Genomic DNA, 25,222 nt, shown 5'->3' on the forward strand with positions numbered 1-25,222 from the left:
TGGGCACAGGCAGAATCTATGGGATTCAATAAAGATTTTTCTTGTTGAATTCAACTAAAAGCTTAATTGAGCCACAAAGGTCAGAAGGTTCTTTTTATTTTAAGTAGCAGATTATTCCACGGCAGAGGGAAATTTACAGAATATGAGATCTGCTAATTTCTATACTACTCTGTAGATAGTTTTTAATTTTTAAACCCTTGTTACTTCTCTATTTCTTTCCTCTGAATTAAACATCTTCACKGTAATAATCCTTAAATTCTATTTCCTTTGTGTTACTAATGAAAACTTTTCACTTTCATGGCTACTGCTGACTTTTAACACTGGAGAGTACTCATAATTTACTTACATATATTTAATTCATATTAATCTGTCCTAMTATATGATCTATACTGTGCTCTGCCCATCTTCATGTACCTTTTCCATGTCAGTTCTGTTTACTAAGTGATATTCAACAGATTTCCTATAGTGCAATGAACCTTAACAGGCAGCTTTTAATTGCCTCGTGTAGGAARCCACATCACTATTAATTCCACAGCAACAGTATAAAATAAAACTATTGCTTCTCAGACTCTAGAGCAATTAGACCTCTCGGCTATTTGGCTAACTCTGCTTCATGATACCCAGTGCAGTTAATTATATTTTTTGATGTTAATAGTCTCTGTCAGTTTCAAGCATAACTCCTCTTTGATGAATATTTAAATTATATTTGAATAAAAAAATAATCTTGGTTACATTTCATATTCAGCAGTCATCACAGCTTAATAAAGGTCTCCTCAGAAAGAGTTGAGATAAATGGCTATATGAACACATGTACAAAGTCCTAAATCAACTTATCTGATAATGTAGCTGTTTTGGCTAAGTATTATAGAGGTTTTATTGGGGTGGGAGGAATTAATAGGCTTCAACTATTATTATTCTATATGAACTAAATTTGGCATAAATTTGGCAGAGCAATATATAAGTAAATCAGATTTTTTAAATAATAAAGTCCTGACTCCAGCTGAACCAGGAACTTACATTGGCTAGACTAGAAATACAAAAAAACATGTAAAATTCATGCAAATTCATTCAAGAGGACACAAAATTCAACTGAAAGTTGCTGAAGGTTAAGCAATGTCGTCTCAGTCAAGTTCTCAAAAAATTAGCCAAGAGAGGTAATTGCATACCCAAAACACAGTACGTGATTAACACGCTAAACAGTGTGCACACCTACTGGACCCCATTTCAGCAAGCAGAAAAAAACACAAGAAAATCGCAGGCTGAAGTATGTATTTTATATGATGCTAAAATGCACAAGCAACAGCATATAACACTTAAACTTTTATGCATACATATGTATAGTTAGTTACATTTTCACCCCATAAATAGAAYGATGAGTATGTACATGATCCTGCCAGATAAGAGATACGCTGACTTAAGAAGAACTTGATTGTGGTTTTGCCAATAATAAAGGAGGAAAACTACTTGAACGTAAGATATGAACACACTAAACAGACTATCAAGCTACACCCTAGTAAAATAATGAATCCCATCTTTTTTGAAGTAAACGAAATATGAATTTTAAATGTAATTAGTTGGTATGAACGATCCTTTTGTTGTTTCCTTTGTAGCTTGTCCAGTGTCGTGACAACAGCCACGCGCCTGAGTGTTATGCACTTGCATGAAATAAAATTTCTTCTGCAGAAAATTAAAATAGAACACACTGCAAAATGATGATCAAGTACCACTGACAGCTATTTCCCCTCACCTAACCGCTAAGAACCTCATAATATGAGGATTTGTATKTAATTTACTAAGTAATGCCATGATAGAACAATGCCATTAATAAAASCCCCTATTTTTAATGAGTAAAACTAGACCTACCACTTTCACATTAAGAATTAATGATAGYGAAAATAAACAATGCCAGATAAGGTTCTTCTCAGTCACGGGTATTACTGTTTTCTGCTGTAATAACGCCAAGGACTAGGCTGTGTTTCAGGAACCTTCCAGGCTCTGTGATTATGCCTTGCTCATGAAAACAGTCTACACGTATTTCTGYTTTTTTCTTTGTATTTGAGTCATAACTCAAGTCTTGTGACTAACACATAGAAAACAAAACAAAAATCAATCTGGCCATGGCTGGGTATTGTGAAAAGCTTAGTTTCAAAATAAAGAGCATTTTAAGCTTCTGCTACAACAAAACAGTCACAGGGCTGACTGCTGTACTAAGACTTACGTTGGTTTCAGATTAATGCAAGTCTTCCTTTTAAAAGGGTGCTTAAGAAAAAGATATCGAATGTTGATAGTGTGTGGTAAATGCTTTGTGAAGCAGTTGTAAGCAAGCTAAATAGAAATATGGCATACCAAAGCAAAGGGACCACGTTCGTGGAATCAGCATCAGCACCACTGAACCTCTGGTGTGTGTAAATTCTAAGAATACACTCGATCCAAAACAGCCTGTGCTACCCTGTCAGCAGCACTGGGATATCCCTGACATGAAAAGGAAAAACATGCAGAAAGCACAAAAAGGCAAGGTGTACCTCTCATTCGGAGATACTTTTCCCCTCGCAGTATCTTTAGCAAGGACAGGCAACCTTCGGCTGCAGAAGGAAAAGCAAGGGAAAAAGCAAGGGAAAAAGCAAGGGAAAAAGCAAGGGAAAAAGCAAGGATAGCAGCAGGGGTCAGCAGAGCCCTTGCCTAAGCCTGGCAGACCCCCGAAGTGCAGTGTGCCATTACCTCAATCACAGGCAGCTCCAAAGGGCAAGGGATAAAATCCAGCCCGTGAAAAAGGCTTTAAGCCACACCAAAACATGCAAATCTGAAGCGTGCTGCAGTTTAAACACTGATCCAACCCTGGGCCCTGTCTGAAGGAGCTGTTTTTGGGAGAGACTCTGAAATGCTTCTTTGTAGAGCCTTGTAAAGGCTGGAATTCATCTCTGCAGTGACCCACAGCAGGTTCTGCATGCTTCCAACAAAACAGCCTGTGCTGAGTTTCCTTTTGACTACACCTTTTTGCTACGATGAATGAGATTCATTGGTTATAGATTTTACCCAGTGTCCACCCMAGCCTGGAGTCCAGTGGAAGATTTGCTTTATTCCCTCACATTATGGAACAGACCAAACTTGTTTTCACTTGAAAGGACACTAATACGGTGTGACAGCGCTTTCTCTGCAGACCTGACAAGCAGGAACTGGAAAGAGGGCCTGAGAGATGAGTCGTCTTTGGAACAGAACTCGTTTTGTTTTCTTTCAAAAATGGCTCACTCACTTATATATAGGATTTTTCAAAATGGCGTGGTTTTTGGATATGTGAATAGATGGAAAAGAATGAACATCTCCAGTCTCCCAGTCTCCCATGGAATGGATTATGGTAATGGATTATCAAAAATGAATCTTGGGAGAAGAAATGGATATGCTGCTTCTTTCAGCTTCCCTTGGTCCCTGAGCAGGGCAGGGGTGTTGCTCACATTCTGAAATCCCTCTGCTGAAACACAGCTGTCCTGCAGAGGGATGATGGACAGAACAGGTTAAAGCACTGCCATGTGAGAAAAGTTCATGKTAACAAAAACCCGAGCGTGAACTCTTCACTGGTGTCATGATGGATGTGGTAATTGAAGGTACATGTGTTGCCTGTGCTATAGATAGGACAGGATACATGCAACAGAAAAAACAAACATTGTTAAAGAAGACATATTCCTCTTTTAATCCTTTTACTTTTCTCAGCAATGTTTTAAAAGGGAAAAGAATCTAAAAAAAAAAAAATAATTAATTGCCTAAGTTCATCTATTATACCTGACATATTTTTATATTTAAGCTTACCTATGGAAAATGAGGTTTGCTTTGTTTGTGCATATTTAGAAAGCAAAATTATACCAATTAAACATGTTTAATAAAGATGTAAAGTTCACAAAAGCCACAATTATAGCATAAATTGTAGGTAAGAATAGAATTTAAAGGCTATTTCAGTGCAGAATTGGTATTACTTTCTTTCTGTTACAGATCAAAAATCAGATCGAAAATAAACTGAATATTCCAACAGTGAGATTACTGTCTTTAAATGGAGATGTTTCTGTGGTCTGCAAAGGAAGTTTAAATATTTCGAATTTTCTTCTTTTGAATGTTTACAACTATACTCTCAGTATCAGATCAGAGAGCATACTGTTCCTATTTAAAAATTCAAGGTATTTTAGCCTTTACTAGGAGGAAAACAGTGTTTTGCTTTTGAACTTAACATTAATTCAGATGTCAAGAGTAAATGTTTGAATTTTGCATCTAGGTAAATGATTCCATAGATTTGGAGTGAATAGGCTTAATTTTCTTTAAATGCAAAATACTAATTTTGTACTACTTCTAACAATAGCTACAACTACTATTGCTTAAAAAATTAGGTATACCTATTGGAACAGACCTTTTGTTTAAGTATGGGCTTTATCAAGAATTTAAATTATATTATTCAAAATTATTATCTGCCATATCATCCAAGTATATATTTAAATACACAATCAATTTAAAAAAATCTAATTGCACTATTCTGGAACCACAAAGATAGTTATAGTACCAATCATGACAATATATAACCATAAACTTTTCTTGAACAAAAAATTTAGGACTCGGGAAAATGATTCCTACTAAACAACCTGTATTTTTAATTCAAAAAGAATGGTCGCAGCATGCAAGAATCCATCTTAGCATCTTATTCACTATAAAATTACAGGCGCGAGAGACCTTTGATTTGAAATATATTGTACGTACGTATTCACAAGTACTGTTAAATATGTGGTATTATTTTAAGCTAATAAAACAGAACCCCAAAGTCTATGTGGTACCTAGGTAACCCTTAGTGCTTGCCCTAACAAAAACCTATGGTCCAGGGCTTTGAAGTTGACACTGGAGAGGGAAAATCTTCATAAACATAAACCCAGGTGGTTTGAACAGARCTCATGCGATCCACCTGCAATCCGCCTGCCACGGAAACCGATAAGACAAGGTCATAAATAAATTTTATGCTGTTAATTTTCAAACCTCTGCTGTGCCTATAAAGAGCAGTATTAGCCTCATCWACCTCAAAGTTTCATGACAGTTTCTGCTACAGCCACACAAACACACTTTATGAGCAAGCAACTAGAGCAATTTCCTCAGGCTACTTTGCATCTTCTGCTTCCCTGTTCATTTAATTTCCTTTTAACAGGAAAGGAAACAGAAGAGATTTGTCCCTGCTGAAGGACAGCAAAGCACAGAAGAGTTTGACTATTTTAAGATCTAACTGCCTGAAACTTGGGTCCTCTGCCACTCACTTATGCTACTTGCTCACCAAATATTCCAGAAATGAGCTTACTTCTACACTGAACTGYAGCATGTGGTAGGATCTCTCAGACTTGATGGTATGCAAACGCTGGGGTTAATTATCAGAGAAGTGTGAAAGAGGAGAAGGATTTTCTAAGGGTCTAGTCTCTTTCTTCAAAGCTTTAATTTTAACCATGCCAGCCTGAAGTTTACATAGAATCTAAATACATCTGAAAGACTTTATTCTGGAATAATTGGGATGTAATTTCAATCAGGGACTAAAAATTTAATAACTACTTTACAAAGGTAAAAGCAAAGCAATGAAGTCATTAGTGTTCTAGTCAGGCTTCCTAGGAACRTATTAAATTAAAATCCTTTTGAGAACTGCTGAAAAGAAAGAATAGGGTGAGGTAGCAAAGATTAAGTAGAAGCTCATTCTGAGAAAGGGGAGCTGATGCATCAGTGGACACTGGCAAGGCCTGCGTGCTACTATCTCATATTCTCTGGAAGGGGAGCAGGGCACGTGATTACATGGCTTTGTGTTAAACTGGAAACCTCATCTTATTTTTCAATCTTCAGATTTCACAGTATTGATCTCATTAAGCTAGTGTTTTCACCTTGTAATTGCAGTAAATGTAGTTGCTGTGCAAAGGCTGTGGAGTAATGTTGCAAATGAATAATAAGTACTKAATAACTGCTGTGCAACTACATTTAACTGTATGTCTCAACTGAACTGAGTGGTCAAACGCAGTGGTAACAGTTGACTGAAGTGATAAAAACAGTTGCTTAAAAGTAAAGTCTGAAAAATTTTAAGTAGAAATACAGAAATGATTGCTGTTTATTTCTAAAGGTAGGGAAGAAAAGCTTCCCCTGCCATCGAAAGTTCTAACTTTTTTTTCCATCAATTAAATAAAAAGGAAAACCAATGAACTTGATAGTCCTTCTGGTGGGATTTTTCCATGCAATTGCTGCCATCAAAATAGAGCTGATCTGTAACTTTTACATATCAGATCAAGGACATGTGCTGAGTATCAAACAACAACTTGCCTAAGACAACAAAAAATTATAATCACCAATGCAGTTATAAATAAATGAGGTATAAGAACTTTAAATATTTCATAAGAAAATTGCAAYGTTCTTCTATGATTGCAATATAGCACAAATTGAGCAATTTTGGAAAAGATTAAGCAAGATAAGAGACAGCTTTTTACGAAAGGAAACTTCCAAACTGCTATAAATGTCAAACAAAAATAGAAAGCAAAGTGCCAAATGATCTTTGCCATTTGTTCAGACAAAAAAAAAAATAAAAAAAATGAAAAACTCTTTGAGCATAGATAATCTGAACCCATGTCCTACATGTGATCAAAACCTTATTTTAATGTTGAACACAGCATAAGAGTAGAAGATGGGGGAAGTTTTAAAATACATTTTGCTATTATAAACTTACAGCTCATTAACTGAAAAGGAGAGATTGAAATTTCAGCTTTCCAGTAACAGTCGGATGCCACTTCAAGCAAGATTGTGCCTCTCTATTTGTCTCTGACTACCTTAATCTGTATATTTGCAGTGAACATAAGGAAGACTTTGATCAAAACACAACATGCATTTTACACAACAAGGAAGTCTACAGAGAGGCACTACATTTACAAAAGCAATTGAAGGTGGTTTCAAAGGGAGTTGACAGATTAGAGGATGATGACACTGCTACTGCAGTCTCGATGGAAATCTGGCTTGATCTAATTAACAGCTACGAACTAGAACCACAAGAAGATAATTCAAACATGATTTAAAGAAGTTATATTACCTTTTTAATAGTGTAGCARTGGAGCCTTTCCCTTACTGATCACAAAACAAGTCACAGGTTCAACATAGAACAAAAACAAAAGGCCTGATATCCCTAATTTGCATTTGAAATTGAAATCTGAGATCCAGCCCAAATATTTGACTACAGAAGTAGAAAACACTCCGATAAAAAATTGTAAGAGTCCCATCCATGACAACTCAAGCGAACTGGTATATCAAAATGGAAGACTATTTAAGAGGTGACTATGTTACCAAGTGTTACCATACTCAAACAAAACAGAGGAAATGGAGCACAGAAGGCAGGACAACTTGCATATTTATCTGACACATCTGTGTACATGCACCAGAAAGCTTCCAGGTTATTCCCATCCCTTTCTTGCTCAGATTCATCACTGTAGGAAAAAGGCACTGGGAGGAAAACTTTGAACCAACCCTGGACTAACTTCGAACCAACCCTGGACTTGTTCAGGCTTCTAGTTTAAGCCAGTAGCCATGCCAGTGACTGATTTGTGCTGACATTCCCACAACTGTCAGTAGCAGGTGACTGCTGCCTCTACACAGCCTTTAGCACAGGACTTTGTGTGAATCTGAGCTCTCATGCACCTTTTGTACTAAAAAAACTTTTATCAGCACCTGGGGACATGATTTAGAGGTGTAATTGGCAGCATCAGGCTAATGGCTGGATTCGATGATCCTAAAGGCCTTTTCCAGTCTAAATGATTTTATGATTCTGCTGGTTCTTCTGTGTTCTCTGAATGACAAGCACTGTCACTAAGAGAATGCAACTTGTGCTTACATGTACATGTATGCTTGTACACACATGTATAATGACATATAATCATCCTGACATATAATCATCCTGACATTGTCCATTGGAGGGAACTCCTGTTGGGAACTACAGCAGTGATTTACTGCATTTACTGAAAAATGCAGCACCATTCTCAGGGCTGTTTGACCACCTAAAAGACAAGGAGATAGGAAATCTCCAAATAACCTAATTGTTTCATTCTCTTTGAAGTTATCTTCCTGCTTTTTAATCTTTCAGAATTTTAAAAACTCCAAAACCTCTAACTGCAACTGGTAGTTTTTACTTCCTTTAAGTATTATTAGATAGAAACAATACTACCTGAATAGCAGGGTGGCAACTACAACTCAACATTTCTTACAGTTGTAGAACAAACTCTCTACATTAATGCAGGCATTTTTCCTCTTTGGTCCTCACCACGATATTTATATTTTTACCTTTGTGTCATAATTTTGTAGGCGTCTGGAAGGAAGCATTCTGTGTTCTCCATCTGGAAAGGGTCAGCATCACAGATCTTGTCATCTGTCCGTCCATAGTTGGCACTTTCTATCATGATGACATCGCTTCCTGGACACCGCAGGTCAATGGAGTAGCCTTCGCAGGAGAGCTCCCTCCGAACCAAACCGAACGGTAGTGCTGCTCGGCTGAAACCTGACAGACAAAACAAGGACAAAATGGCATTGAGATTAAAGGATATATTGCATTGGACTATTCATTTTCTGTCACATCAGCACAAATTCCTGTGTGCYGAAGGAGGTGCACCTTTACAGTTTGACCTGGTACCATGTTAAGTGAAGCATCTTTCATGGAGCTGGCACATCCCTACACCACGGCTGCTGTGCCCTTAATCTGGGAAAGGAGGAAATTCCTTTTTACTGCWTCTAATCCTGGGCAGGGCAGACAGTGGTGCCTGTCTGCATGGCTTCACTGCATGTTCCAGTTTCCACCTCTTTTCTCTCTGCTTCTGTCTCTAGTCTTTGGGCACAGTCAGACAGGCTGTGTCTGAAAGTGGGAAGCAGCAGAGCAGGCAGGATTTGCAGAAGTGATTTTAAAAAAGAAAACAATACAAACACAAAAAAAACCAAAGCCATCGTTCCAACTTCGTCAGTCTTTCTTACTTTGTGTCTCCCTTTCTCCAGGAAGAGCTGGTTACTTTTGCTTATTTTTGTGACCTCAGCATGGACATGATCCAATATACATGTTGACACCTCACCTAGTTAAGCTCCAGTGCTCCTGACTGTGTCTTTTACATAAATTAAACTACATATAGATAAGATTTTGAAACAAATACAGAAATTAGCAGTACCACAAATTACAGATATGTACTGTATAAAATCTCCCCATCTSTCACAAAAATGACAAGTGTTTCACAGAATTTTAATTTTTAACATTTTTTCTACGTAAGAGAATTGCTAAAAAATAAATTCTCCAATGAAGCAGTATAAAATAACAAAACAAGGTTTGGGCTATTCATCCAAATGTTTAGACTTTTCAAAATAAATGCAAAAGAATATATTACATCAGAAAAAARCTATCTGTATACTATAATTTCTTGTACACAGCTACTAATGGATTATTATTAAACAGAGTATTTCTGCTTCTTTCTAAATTGTGTGACTTTTGGAAGACAAGCTGGGTAACGTGGCAATGTTAAAAATCTACTTCTTTAATTTTCAGCAGAATTTCCTATTTTTAAAAAATGCCTTCATGATACAGTAGCATGAGGCCATTAATATTTCTGAGCAAGCTGTTGGAGACTAGTCGTGACAGCAAAGAGAAAYAGCTCCTAAGCATGGAAAGTTGGAGCTCTACACTTTTTTGAAAGCAGAGAAAGTAAACTTTTGTTAAAAAGTAGGATGTCTTAGAAGAAGCAAGGAAGCAAGATCTAAAAATATCAAGRACAATTTGAGGTAACTCCTTGACAGTGCATTTTTTCATTAACCAGACGCTACCACTTTTTCTATTGAATTAATATCCGTGGATTAAAGCTCTTCCTATATGAAGATGATTATCTGCTAAGACTGAAAAAAAAGTTTTTTATAATGATCACGCAAATATAAGGATGTGGCTCCCTGGCAGCCCTCCTCTACCTGCATCCCTGCCTTCCCCTGAGAGCAGCACCAGCTTTGGTACAACTTGTGTGATGAGCTCATTCCAGAGGCTGGTCTGATCCTCACCTCCCTCTACTGCAGGCAACTGATGAGTCCCAGAGGATCAGATCTCTGACTGGGCAYGAATTTGTCCTGCCACAAGGGCAACAGTTGGCCAGAGCCCAGTGACCAGAACTGCCTTCATATTTTGTGGAACCATATCCCACAGAAAACCAGCACTGTTACTCTGCCAGTAAGTTTCAGTATTTGTTAACAAGGGAAGAAGCCGTATGAAGCCATATTGCTGCAGAAAGCATGGAGTTCCATCTCAAATTCACTGCTGGCCGTCAGTTTAGCTGCACAAACCATGAGCAATAACAAATACTGTTATTAGAGGCTTGCTGAGGTGTCATGAGCTGAAAGCTGCAAAGAGCTCTAACACAAACCCATCACATTAATACCCTACACGTTCCTCCCATGCTGCAAATTAATACAATGAAGACAGAAGTCGCTCACGGCTCGGTGAGGGCATGAAACCGGCACAGGGAGGGTACACGCACAGTCCCCACCACACGTGAACACAGCAGCTCCTTTGATTAATTACCATCCCAACAGCCACGGTGGGACCAAACATAATCCACTGCCATTCCTACATCCTACTGCTCCTGTCAGATGTAATGCTGTCCCCAGGAAGCTCTTCCCTCCAGCTGGCAGCAATGGTGCCTGKATCTCCTGCACTCTGCAGGGATTCCATGGCCTGTGGCACTGTCACGGTCTGGCTGGGGGAGTCTGCCTCCCAAACTTCTTGGGTTTCCATCAGCAAGGAGGAGAACAGCACCCACAGCTGCCCGAAGAGGTGTTTGCAGCAGGGCTGGAGGGAAGGGGCACGGGGTACAGCTGCTGAGGTGCCAGTGGCTCCATGCACAGCAGCACGGATGGTTATGGGGCCGGGGCTGACAAACCCACACCCAGCACTGACCCTGACTGAGGATCCCACAGCACAGGCTCCACTTCTGCCAGGAAATACCCTGAATTCAAACACAAGACCTCGGCAGTTTGCTACAGAGAAATCAGCAGCCTGCAAATCTTACTTCATTGTTAATGGCAACGGCTAGAAGGACTATGAATGTGTTTTATCCTGCAGTTTTTCCCCCTGCAGGCATCCAAAAGAAGTTCTGTATTAGGAAAAACATTAAAAATATTAGAGCAAGGTTAGATCACTTCACAGGCAACAGAAGACACACCTGAGATTGCAGTGTAGGTGTTACATTGCAAAAGCAGCAAGCAATAAAGCAAAACAATGCAGCGTGAGTTAGATGGGAATGCCGCTCTAAGGAATCTCTGTGGTGCAGAAAGAATTGTAACTAAATAAAATAAATAAATTCAAAGTCCACTAGCAGAGCTGCTCTGATTGTTATGCTGAAGCTTTATTTGTAATTTTTTCCTATCACCAAAGAAAAAAATAAGTGTATCAACAAGCGAAGTGTAATTCAATCCATCTTGCAATCCTGACAATCGAAGAAAGAACTTGTGGGAGGCCCTGTAAGCGAAAAATCAATATTGCAGCTTTGTGCCGTGCAAATGTGAATACTGCCAAATAGCAGTGCTTAGGGTAAAATGAACTGTTTTGCTCCATTTTCTCCTCTCTGAACAAATGATTTTGAAACGACAGCTTTTTTTTTGGAGCTATAAAACGTCAAGCAATAACTCCCTGCGCTTTAGGCAAGTGATTGGAATAAATACCTCTTGGCAACAGGTGCAATGACTTAGGACTGAAATTCATTTACATTCAGGAGATAATTCCTGATAAACAGATGCACTGCCACAGGATGGAAGTCTGAACAACTGGCATCTGAATGCTCCAGCCTCATCCCAGAGTTTTTTAGGCCTAAGTATTTGTCTCTGTCAATAATTACTGTTGTCACCAGAAACTTTGTATCTCCAGTGAAATTCCGCATGAGTATTCCCAATACTATATTTTCTTAAGCAACCTGTATTAAACCTGCTGCTTGCCTAACCCTACCTCGAACAAACCTATTTTGTTTGGCTGTCCTCCGGCAGCTGAAACCAACACTCCTCCTCTTCTTGCTAATTGCTKCAAGGCAAACTGAGCCCTGGGTGACACCGCTCCTGCTGTCTGCCGCCCAAAATGCTCCTCTGTTGCAAAGACCTTTCTGGTGCCTGGGCTGGGACTTCCAACAAAACCTAAACATTAACTCAAATAAGCGTCTATTACCTAACGCAACATATGCTGTCTCTGATTCACTCGTGCTTGTGTATATTAATCGGTGTTGTATGCCAATTTTTATTTTTTCTTTTTTAATGGAAGAAGATTAACACCTAACAAGAAAAAAAAATATTTTTGTCCTGCTGACCGTTTTGATTATAGAAAAGATCCTGGCAAACACGTTTCTGCATATTTTATCTGCTCACAAATTAGTTGTATGCAGGCTCTTCAGTGAAAGGAGAAAATAAACTRTTTTTTTGAAATCACATTTCTAAGAAAAAAAGGTAGAGGGGATGTTTAGATGCAATATACATTCTTTAATGCTTTACCGAACAATCCATATAGGAATACGAACTGAAARGAAACATTACAATCAAAAATCTCTCCTCTGATACTTTGGTCAATGAAATGAAAAACACAAGTCCTATGAAACAACTGTAACTCAGAATCATGTTTCAGAAACATGGTAAATTCAAATTTTTTATTTAAGTTTGCAAAGCCTTATTTACCCTTCCACTGACTTGGTTCCTTCAGAGAAACTATTTGTCTTTACAAAGATAACCTAATTTTGTCAAAGTGCAAAGAGAAGTTAATAATTCACAGCATCCTGCCCACTAGYATACCATCTTTTTGAGCTGTCAATAATAAGAGAGTGTGCTAAGTTTGGTAGATAAAAGCAAAAAGGCACCACCACATTTGAATGTTCACCCCACACAGAAGAAAAACAGTGGAATGTAAACAGGCTAACATCAGTACTCGACATCAGAAGCAAGGAACCTTTGATTAAAACTTAAAGCACAGAGAAAGTCAACATGGAAGTATAAAATTATTTCAAAGAATGCAGATACTAAAAGACCTGAGAAACCAAAACAAATCTCTTAAGAAATAAATATATATGTCTCTGTGAGCAAGGAAATATTGCTTCTTGTGTTATTTGGCTGTAACAGAAAGGTCTTTTGAAAAGAGCACATCTTTTCAAACAGAATGTTTACAGTTGTCTCTTTCACAATCTCTTTTATTTTACCATATCATGCAASATGATGATTTAAGTTCTACACAAGATGAAGTGATGTGTCCTGGGCAGCATTTCAATAATATATGTTTAACAAATGAAAACTGTGCTGAGAATCCTCTCCCTCTCCAGTGAAGTGCGTACGTGCACACACGGGAGGGTGCACGGAGACAGCTGAACACGCTTTGCCATCTGAAATTCATGCAAATGCTCAACATGGGATCCGCAAAGCTTTTGTAATTCCACAGACAAGTCTCAGCATCCTGCAGTTTCTAAAGAATCCCATGAACTCTGTCAAGGGAGACTTTTCTCCCCATCTCTCARCACTGTATATATTTCACACGGACAAGCATGTTATTTTGTTAAACAGCTTTTAAATTACCCAATCCTGGTCAACAGATCACTACCAACTACTACAAAGACGGAGGCAATTTAAATGACAACTGTGCTTTCTCATTCTATCTTTGAAGGGAAAAAGTCATTCTGGCAAGCATGTCTATTAAAAGATTACACTGGCACAGTGAGAGCTTGTGACACTGCACAGAGGTCTGGAGTTCACAGCACTCCGCTCCTCTTTCAGGGAAACCCAGCACTGTGCACAGCAGCCCAGCACACAAAACCCCACTGTTCAGGCGGGGTCAAATTAGGCAGGAAACGATCATTTCAAAAATATCCTCCTACACATGGATTCTCTATACATTTATACATTCTGTACATTTTAGGTATATACTCCTTCTTGTCAGTTAAGATGCTGAAAGGAGCAGACATCGAGAGGGATAGTGAAGGAAAACTATTTTCTAGTAAGAGACATCTCCCTCATTTTTCAAACTCATTCATAAAAATGGGATTATCTCAAAACGAGGTACATGAAAGTATCTCATTATTTGAACTTTAACAAAGAGGCACAGAGTCCTAAGGAACAGACTTGACCATTTAAATAACATTGAAGACAGGCAACTTCTTCACGGAATAAACGAGTTGTGAGGGGGGATTTTAACAATGGTTTCTAGAATTCTTCTTCTCACATATTTTATATTTTAATTAAAAAACTGAAATCTAGAAACCTGTGTCTTATAAAATAGAAATATGAATTCCTATCAATAAAAGCTTTTAGAAATATTAAGTAACTAGTGAAGGCTTTCTATAATTTTTTTTACATTTCATTTGAACATGATTTAGCCTCTTCAAAAATTCAAATTTAAAAAAAAAAACTTCGTCAAATTTTAATGTTTTTCAAGATTCAGTGTGAGCAGCAAAATTACAACTGCATGTAATTTTCTGTAATTATATACTTAATATTCAGTATACATAAACATAAAGCACGTATGTCTGCTTAATGAAATTCAGGAGAGAAGCCAGGGTTACACCCTCTGACTCACACCAGGATGGGTCCTGCCTTCCAGGTTCACTGAAACTTATTACAATTTCCCTTCCATGTTTTCCAGTCTCCGTGCAATTCTCAAATATAACCCTGTGAGGCTCTCTTCAGCAAAAAAAAAGTCAGGGCTTACCTACTTTYTGCACCTTGTTAAATGATTCAGCAAAACCTAAAGTGAGCAGCAGCATCTCAGCCTTTTAATCTAACAGCGTCGATCCTCCGTGTGTACGGCTGGCARGGATCTCATTTAAATTCTCCTAAACAGCTCTCAGCCCTCATTCAGAAGGGCAAGAATGTGTCTCTCTGAGTCAGCAGAATTAAGGGTTTTTTTTTTTATTGTGTTTTTGTTAGGGTGTGGGTGTGTGGGGTGTGTGTGTGCACTTTAATAGCAGGAGAGAACAGTGGACAGAGGTGAGTGCTGCACTGACAGACCTGTGCACATCCCAGCATTACCCCTTTCTGTCTCAGCCCAGTTCAAGGAATYGCCACTACAGGAAAAGAGATAGTTTGCTCTTCATGCCCATTTAATCCTTCACCTGCCTGCTGAGGCTGCCATTAGAGCGCTAATTAATGCTAAACTGTGAAAATGGGCTTCTGCACTTTGAATGCAGCCACACTGAAACTGGAGAGAAACCACTAATTCCTTTAATGAAAGTCACCAAACCAGAGCCTGGTTCCTGGCAGCATTTTAGCAATGCCTACATATGGCAGATGGAAACCATGTGATCTAAACATGAAAGTCTAAATATCTAATATAAAAATACGTGTTCTTCAGTTCTCACTTAGAACCACATTTTATTCTCATATTCATGCACCTTTCCCATCCCTTTCAGTGGAGCTGTATGCATGAGAGCAAAACTTTGCCCTCTTGATCTAAAATTATCCCAGTTTAAAACAGTATTCATCTGTCAATGATGTTTCTTTTCTTTTGCCAGCCAGATGTCTGTTCTCAGGCTGCAAGAATCTCCTTCCTTTTTTCCTTCACATCATACACACTTGATCCTCTGCCAGCTCACAAAAAGCACTCTACCCTTTTCTTTCTTGCCATTAAATACATTGCATCTTCAAAATTTCACAAGGCAAGTAAGTCCCATGGTCATTGTAACCCCCCTCCTGAAGGTTATCTCCAGTTTACCAACTGTGAACTCTCTGAGCACAGCACCTGTCAGGAAGGAGAAGCTTCTGAATCAGAAACAAGCTCTGAAAAAGGGAGGTAAGACACACAAAGGCTGATGTGTCAGAAAYGTTGTGTCAACAGGATTTCCCGTTGAATTATTTCCTCTGCACAGGATACTGGTAGCMGAATAAAAATAAATATTCTTTTATTTTCTATAAAAGTGTATTTTGACAACAATTTATATTTCCAGTTATCACAATCATTTTWTGATTGGAAACCATGTGTTAAGGAGGGGCAGAGGAAAGGGAGGAAAGGGGAATTTYCATCATCAGTATTCAGAGTGGCCAGCTGACAAAAGAAATATGCTTTTATTCCCATCGTTAAGAAAYCCAAAGCCTTGTCACCTCAGAGGCCGATAGAAGCCATGCAGAGATGKATCATTTCTTTGGGAATATGTGCATTGGTGAAAACCAAATCATCTCAGCAGGGGACATGTTGGGTGCTAATAACAACCCTTAGTGTCCTGTGTACATCACTTTAACAGRTAACACCCTAACCTATGTAAGAAAGTAAAACATTTAATCTGCTAAGTCTGGCTCATTTTAAATAAGACGTTATTCTACAATTGCCAGAGTTTAAAACACCAAATACAGCCCTAGCRCTAAAAGAAATCATAGATTGAATTATTATACAATTGCTACCACATGGCAAWATTTGAGATCACAACTTTAAACTTCAAAATGGGGCATTTCCTTGTTTACAAACAGAATTATATACACATTAGAAATGGAATCAAGAAACAATCTAAGAGCTCATATACTCCCTATTGTTTCAGTAAAATGACGGGGTGGAGTAAATTGTCACAGTATAATTTATAGTGGAAAAGTTATGTGGTTCATTTTAATGATGGCAAGCTGCTTAAAGAGTGCTTATGAGTATGCAAATAGTACAGCACCCCCTTCTCATTCAGTGTAGCTTCTGAAACATTTCAGAGAACTCAGGGGCAGAAAGTAGAACCCTTGGAAACATAAAAGCTTGGGATCCTGCAGATGAAACTGCTAAACCAAAATATACAGTCATACCTTTTGAAAACAAGAAGAGCCGTGTGATGAATGTACTTGAAGGTAAATGTGCCGTCACTTTAAATGTTCCCATAAATAGATGTGAGACAAGAGTAGCAAGCAATCTTGGAAAATACCTGTCAGAGTGAAAGGCTTTCTTCCTGACCTTACCTTCTATGAAATATTTGTAGATTTCTAAAAGACTATTATAGAGAGGAGAGGGATATACCACACCATTTTTACAATATACTTAATCTTCTGGCACATTCTGTGAATCATGGAATAATTCTATGTAGATGCGTTAGAGCATCCTCTGAATAATAAATTGCATGAAGAAAGGAAAACTATTTAATTTTTTTTTGTAAACAACAAGGTAATTAAAAAACTCCTATGGAATATATGCATCACTGACATGAATAAGAATGGCAACACAGGTACCATTTCCAGAGTAAGTAAAGGAAATAGACACCTTTTCCACTCTGTCAATCTGCTGTTAATCACCTGTAAAGGAACTGAATATCTATATGCCTCATTKCAAACACGAAAGACAGGGAGATAAAGGAACAGGATAATTAAATTCCTCCTGGACTCAAATTCAGGGCTTCTGAGTTTAAATTCTGATTTTCAGTCCTGGAATTTGTGTGTCTTCCTCACCAACCATCACAATGTGTATGGCAAGAATGTTCTCAGCTTTTAGAGCATCAGCTAATGAATGTTCAAATTAAATAAATGAGAAATCAGGATCCCTGAAATCTCTGAGTACTAAGACAGAAACTAAGCAATCTTCCATAATTATGTGCAAGAGTTCCATATTTATTACTGCTTATATTTTAAAGTAACAAGAGGGATGAACAGACACTGTAGCACAACACAAAAAGGAAAACTTTGCATTTGCCGATTACTTCAATTGAGAAGCACACATCTAATAGCTGGAAGACCGTGTTTCCAAAGCTGGGCATTGATCTTAATACAACCCACAATGAAGGCAAAGGATAGGAAAGCTCTGCACCACACCCAGGGAAAAAACATCATTGTGGGGTGCTCAAATAGAAATTCAAAACAAGCAAGACAGAAGTGCTGCACCATTACTACGGATGTGGAAGGTAATTTCCTCAGTAATTAATGTATTTTGCATGGTGCTTCACCATCCCAGGTCAGAGTGCTCTTCTAAAAAAACCTTTCCCCGCGTATCTAAAGCAAGTATTTCAGGAGGAGACAGCTGTGAAGCACAGAAGATCTGATCGCTGCACTTTTTCCCACCCTAASAGGACGCTTTGGCAGCAAAGCCCCGCGCTGTCGTGCTGCATTATTTAATGTACAAACATGCACCGGCTCCTGCCCGGCACAGGAGCGCTCCAGCCGCACCCTCCGCTCGCCACCCACCCGCACTGTCGCCTCTCTGCAGCAGTGTCCCTCATCAGGGGAATCTCCATATCGAGCTCACAGCACCATCAAAGCGCCATTATGGCAGCGTAATTGAGGAGGGAGTTGTTMATCTGCTGGGGATGCCAAGGAGGAAAGAAGGGCAGGGGTGTCCAAAGGCGGCAGGAATGAGCAGGTGTTAGGGTAACTATTTAAATTAGGCATCCTGACACAATCATTTATAACAGAGGCTTTAGATTCCCTTGAAAGCACTAAAGCTGGATATCCTATCTATTCCACTCAGTAAACAAACAGCATTTATTTTGGTCCAAACAGTGACTTTAGTAAGTCTGCAGCACTGCAAAGTGAGCTCTGTTTAATTACATTATTGTATAAGTTCTCTGCAACTTATACAACACCATGGCACCACTGCAGTGCCCTTTCCATCCCTTCCAGTGCTGAATTTGACCTCCAGATCCTTATGGGGACTCAACAATGGCCCACGTTATCTTTAAATATACAATAAAGGCAATATTTGAGCTCCAAAACCAAAAAGAACCCTTTTCCCCACAATGGTTTTCATATACACAAGCCTCTAGAAGATTACAAGGGTACTTTATGAATCAAATGCAAAATACAGAAACAGTATTATCTCCCACTGAATTGCTGTCATGTCTGAAGGATGTGTTGAGATCCAACATTATACAACTCTTCATAGTAGCAATTTTGTAATATTTTATCTACTTGAAAATAATAGAGAATTTTAGGTAAGCAGAATCTTAATTACCTCAATTAAGTTCTCATCCTGCATCACTAATATCATTGGGAGCTTTGTCATTAACCTCAATGAGTACAGGACAGATTCTTTAGAATTTAACCTGGATACTCAATATTCTTGTTCTAATGAAAAATGCATTAATGAGCTTCATTAGAGTACTCGGTTTTAAAGAAGCATCTTCTGCAGCCTGCTTCCCTCAAGAGCCTAATGGGGCACTGGTGCATGAGTGAGACACAACTTGACAAAAAGGGTGTTTAGGTCAYTCTAATTCTTTTTATTGACTCAATGAGCTTCACGTTCAGCCCACCATGGGAAGAGCAACACCTATTGACTCACTTCAGGAACTCCCTGAGGTGGAGATGCTAAAACGTGTATATGCTTTGGAAATTAWAACTGGAGTGGTACAGCTGACTGTATGCAGTGAAATAAACACAATTAAAACAAGAATTCTTCCCTTTAATTAAAAAATGACACAGGTTTTCTATATAGTCTGCACAGAAGATCATCAATGCATTTCAAACACTACCTTTTTTTCCAGTCATCTACTGGGACACATTATGGGAAAACCAGTGATCTTCTGTGACCTTCATTTTATTTTATTAAATGCAGCAGACTCCTCATGCTGAATACGAAATAAAAATATGCAACCCAGGAAAGTACTTTGAGAAAAAATGCCCTTTGGAGGGCCAATTTCAATCTTGCTATATAATGATACAAATTTGCCAGTGACATTTGAATAAAAATCTCTATTATTTATATTATTGCRTTCAGAATTCTATTCTGAATTACTAAATTTAGAACAGGCACWGTAGATCACAATTCAGCCAGTGCTTTATAAACATTGGAAATATGTATTTGAAGTACATGTCAAGCTAGAACAGACTAGCTGTACTCCCCAAGTTTAGCCACATTTTAGGAGATATTTTCCTTTTCAAACAGCTATCCAACYGGTAGTAGTAAAAACCTCCCAAGTATCAAAAATACACTCTTTGTTTGCACAACAGTGGCTGAKGTATTGCTAATAAAGCCTTCAAGGAGAAAATAATGTGAATTGCCCAAGCAAGGGAAACTGGCACTTGCAGATATTTTATCTTTCCAAGAGCTCTAAGGACAATTGAAAAGTATCACTTGTTGCAGTCCCTTGAAAAACTGGGTGGGGGGAGAAGGTTAGGAGGTCTATTATCCCTGCTAGTAAGTGCAGATTAACAAATCACCACCCAACATGACATTCACCCAAYTTCAGTTATCTGCTTTCTGAGCAACCTGCCCAAAATTCCAAACACTGAACACCAGAGTCTAATTTGTAGCTGGTTCAGAGCCACATCAATGTGGGATAGGTGTAGCTGGTCRTAACAATAATGCAGGGGTATTCAAATTTGGAAGGGAGGGGACTTATGGAAATCCTTCTCCCTAATTAAATCAGAGAATGAGAGTTTGAAGTGGTAAATAATAAATCACAAAGAATCCTCAATCCGGTTGTCAAGGAAACCAGTATGCCTCTGCCATAATTGCTGTGAGCCCAATCTTGCCCTTTTTGACATCAAGCCTTATCATGCATTCTGGTCAGAGACTGAGAAAGTGGCTTTTCTATTCCTCTCAGGCAGGAGCTGGGGCTCGCCTGAGCGGGGCCGCACACGGCGGCTCTCGGCGCCATCCATCCCCTGCCTGCAGACGGATGGACCATGGGCTCCAGGGCAGCCCYATCATCACTCCTCACTGGAAATGGCACAGCCAGCTTCATCGTGCCATTGGAACACCACAGCAGCTGTGGTTACTTGGAAGGAATTCCTCATTTACTGGTGCTAACATCTTCAGCCTGGTTATCACAGCCMGTCACAARTCCCAGGTATTTGTAGTTGCCCTGYGCTCCTACTCCCTTAAGCACGCTTCTGGAACCAGGAATCAGCCTTTCATTTCACTCACAGACATGTAAGATGCTTATGAGAGATGAAGAGGAAAAGGGAAGCACAAGACAAAATATGCTTTCAAAAGCACAACAAAATAGATTAAAAATTGACTCCATGCCAAGTCATTCAGATAGCTCAATGCATCATTGTCTTCTTCCTCTGCGATGATAATTACCTTCTATAAACATATCCAGCTTGTTTTTTCCTTCTTTTTCTGGTGTAATCACATATGGCCACTGGACACACACCAAACTTTGAGCATAAGCAATTCTCAGTACTTCAACACCAGGAAGGCCAAAAAGGGAGAACAGCTATATTAGTGTCTCTATCTCATCCTTCAAGAAATCCTGAAGCAGGTTTTAGAGGAAGTATCTTCAAAGTAAGGAAATAGGAGGAACAACTGGCAAGTACATTATGTTCCCAGCTGACTTTAAGGAAAAGAAAATCTAGAGACATGAAGAAGAATTGTGAGAATGAAAAAACCCCTTAAAACCCCCTTTAGGAACTACAGAGAGAAAAAGACCACCAGAAAGATTTCTTGAAGATTCTTCTGTTTRAAGCTACAACCACCAAAACCATTTCCTTTAACCCATTTTTATAAATTTAATGCTAGTAAAACATTAAAAGTAATAAGACTGATACATCCTCTTGATTTTAATMCTTTGCTGTATGCCATTCTAATGATTTTTCAGCATGTAAAGAATGTAAAGGATTCAGCTCAGGATACAAGTATCCACTGGGACACAGTGGATACTCACTATATAATTTCAAAACTTTATCTTGACACCACATTTGGGTAAATGTAATTTACAAATTTATTTTTATCCATTACTCAAAGGGGTATGCTAACTGCACTTTTCCTCTGTCTGCTCAGCTACTGCTGAGAGACAGCTATTTAGTTTTATTGACTCTAGCAACTGCCATCTTTTTTTTTTTTTTATATAAGTTGGTAGATAAACCAAACATCTCAACAAAACATATGGTGTGACACAGTTTTCTCTGCTGTAATATTCAACTATTTAAACAATAACTAAGGACGCTGGTAAAATCCTTTGTTCAACAGATCCACAGACATGCAATGCATAAAAAGCAACAAATGTTTGTTCCACAGCAGGCTGAATCAAAGCAAACAAACTCTCCTTTAAACCCAATGGAAAACCATTCCATATTCCTCTTCCAAGGAAATACAATGCTGGTGTTTGGTAGCTAAGAGAGCTTGAATTCAACTTTGACCTTGGCTCCAAAACAATTCATAGGTGGAGGGTATCATGAGATAATTCAGACTGCAGTGGATTCCTGCCTCTTCCTATATGCTTGAAATAGTCTTTAATCCAAATGCTTCTTAAAGCTATAAAATTTATATCACATATAGGAAGAATTATTCCTAAATATTTAAAAACTGAAGCCTCTCTACTTGTCATCCCAGTTAAAAAAGGTACAATTATGGATTAGTTACAATCAATTACAATAATGCACATTACTCTCTGTATCACTGTATATGCCTCTAAAACTTCATCACCTTACCAGAAAAAAAAAAAAGATAGTGAAAGATTCCATCAAGAAAGGTAACTTGAAAGCAAATGATTGAACCTATTGAGTATAGGTTGAAATACATTCATTTGCAAAATACACATGTACATCCAKCAGAAGAAAAAAGGCCTTTAGCTGACTAACAGATAATTTACTATGGTACACTCTTACCACTATTTTATTCTTGTTTGAAAAATTAGTCTGGATTCCTGAGCACAATGACAAGAACCTGTTTATTTTTATGTCTCTTGCAAAATTTCAGTGATCTTGARCCTCTAGGGCTAAGCATCTCTGTGACAATCTGTTTTTTTATCATCCAAGAGTTTCACATACTTCAAGATTCGAAGAATGGTGTCACTGGCTTTCCCAGTGACACAACATGCTGGAGAAGGAGTTCAATATTACCCAGGACCTGCTCCATCATAATCTACTGTGAAAAAAATACCTCTGTCTCTTCTGTTGGTAGGAAGCCATAATAAGCTGATATTTCTCCTCTGAACAATTTTCCAGGCGGTCAATTTGATTTGTCAATTCTTTAGAATTTTTATGTCCTCTGAGCAGTATCTATCCACCATCTTTTATCTTCACCTCTTTGCTTAGACTCCTGCAATTTTGAACAAAAGCCTTCAAACCTCTTATTCTCTATAGCACCAAACTCTGGACTTCAATCAGCTTTGCTATTACATGGGGAGTTTTTGCACAGTGTTATTGGCTCATTTCTGAAACCAACCTGCTACTCACACGGTATGAATGAAAACAGAGGCTGTTTCCCATAACTGTGGGAGCCACCTCTCTCTGCCTGTGCCAGCCTGTGCAGGGCAGCAGTGGGATGCTGCTCYCGTGCTTCTGCAAATTTCAGCTCARTGTCTGGGCTTGGAACCASTCAGGAGCTGTGCTGAAGGGCACAGTGCCTGCTGAGCACTAACTGCTGTAGGAGGATGGGCGTGGTACCACTAAGCTGCAGAYGAGATGGGCAGTTTCTGAACAATTCTGAACTCAAATGCAATTTTAATACACCCCTGTACACTGTCGTGCTGAAATATCCACAACTCTCTCCTGCTGTAGTTATTACAAATGGTTATTAATTGTAATTGGCCTAAGCTACTTTTAGAGAAATGGTATCTCCAGGCTTCATCACCTATCTGAACACCCTCTTTCTGCCATTACCACAAACATTCCTCTATGAAGAAACACAGGCAATGCATTCTGTATTTCCTCACAGAATACCAAATATTAAGCAAAGACGACTAGAACAAAAACAGAAATAAAGAAAAATTGAAGGCACTCTGAAACAGACTGGTTGTGATGCTTATTTATAGTTAACTTTTCCGTACGCCTCTTTCTGGGAGAGTAGGATGAGCAAAACAGCAAATCACAGTATCCCCCTTTGTGAAAATTAGACTACTGTAAGTTGAGGAACAAACTCTGTGTGCAGGATAAGGTTCCACTAATTTTTCTTTCTTTCTCCAGTCTTGGTCTTTTCTCCTTCCAGGTCCCTGATAAGATTAGGTTTAGTTCACAACCCCTAGTTCAAAACAAAAATAGTCTTAATATAAAACAAAAACATCCTATCTGCTGATAATTTTAAAGGTTACCACTGCTAATGATTTTGAAAGACAAAGCATTATCATTGCCATGATAATTCTACAGACCTTTAAGTCAGAAACCCTTCAATTTTTAAAGTACAGGAAGTGCTTAAAACTTCCTGAACTTTAAAAATTGAAGGGTTTCAAACTTGTGKTTTTAATTCTGCAACAGCCACAGGTGATGGCATATCAGAAGACAAAACAAGGGTTATCTCACCACAGTCACCAGTGAGAAGCTTTACCAGGGCTTTCCCATCATCTTTCTTCACCTGCATAGCAATAAAYCAGCCAGCAGAGCAGACAAAGGAGCTAAATTTGTGCAAGCCTTGCTCAGTAGGGCTGCTGGAACTAGGACACTGCAGAACATCGGAGTGGAGGCAGTTTTACCACAAAAAAAAACCCCATTTGTCACTAATATGAAATAGCTGACAGTTTGGAGTCTAAAACTTGATCAGTTCTGAAGGTCTGTGCTTTATGAAAAGTAACATAAGACACTCTAAGACACCAGCAGAATAATTCAATGGACTGGAATCTGTGGCTTCCCTTTCTTTTATTTTTTTTTTTTTTTTTCTGAAAATACCACATTTCTTCTTAGGCTTGCCAACAGTTTGAACGAGTAGCCTCAGAAAGGAGTGATTTAGTAAACAAACAAAAAATTAACTTGTGAATGGTAAGTATTTGGAATAGAATCTGCTGTGTCTACAGTTCATGTTAACATGGTAAGCTCTTACAGAATGCCTTTTCAAGGAAAGAAATATATTCCTTGTGTGTTCAAGTATAGAGCCATAAACCATATGAGACCCTATTTATTTCAAATTTCCCATGATGCCATTTACTCCAGCTTTTAACCTTTTATGTGACATTGAGCTATTTTACAATCATAAAATAGTAGGAAAAAACGACCTGTTAATTTGAAAGGGACACATTACAACATCTCTCCCCGGCACTATAATATTTTAATTTCTTTTTTTCAAGGCAAACCAGTTGGAAAGTGACCATCTGCTAGTCTCTTAGCACTATTCAAGCAAAGCAATGCACAAAATGTCCTCCTTTCCCAGCAAGAGTAGGACCATTAACTGAAAGGAATGTAGGATATTGTCATGTGAATTTAACAGATCGATTAACAACAAAATTAAATCTCCATTTTTAAAATTATTGTTAAATATAATATACTGACTATAAGGTGATGATATAAAACTRCTGCACATTGTGTGACATCTAGAGCGGTACAAGAAATCTGAACCTTTCCAAGAAATAAATCAGTATTATCAAATTTCCTATGCAAATTGTGCTCTTCTATT

General features: G+C 38.4%; 1 protein-coding gene across 9 annotated transcripts in view; it reads right to left on the bottom strand.

Moving 5' to 3' along the window:
- The window catches only part of ADGRL2 (adhesion G protein-coupled receptor L2), a 376,824-nt gene that overhangs the window by 62,440 nt on the left and 289,162 nt on the right, over positions 1 to 25,222 (bottom strand). For all 9 annotated transcript variants that reach the window (XM_057374970.1, XM_057374944.1, XM_057374925.1 and 6 more), the window contains one exon: positions 8,311 to 8,524. In XM_057374970.1, the coding sequence (XP_057230953.1) occupies positions 8,311 to 8,524 (214 nt within the window). The remainder of the gene's footprint in view (positions 1 to 8,310; positions 8,525 to 25,222) is intronic.

Source organism: Malurus melanocephalus, unplaced genomic scaffold (genome assembly GCF_030028575.1).
Source record: "Malurus melanocephalus ecotype Western Australia unplaced genomic scaffold, MMel_1.1 scaffold_8, whole genome shotgun sequence".
Taxonomy (NCBI): Eukaryota; Metazoa; Chordata; class Aves; order Passeriformes; family Maluridae; genus Malurus; species Malurus melanocephalus.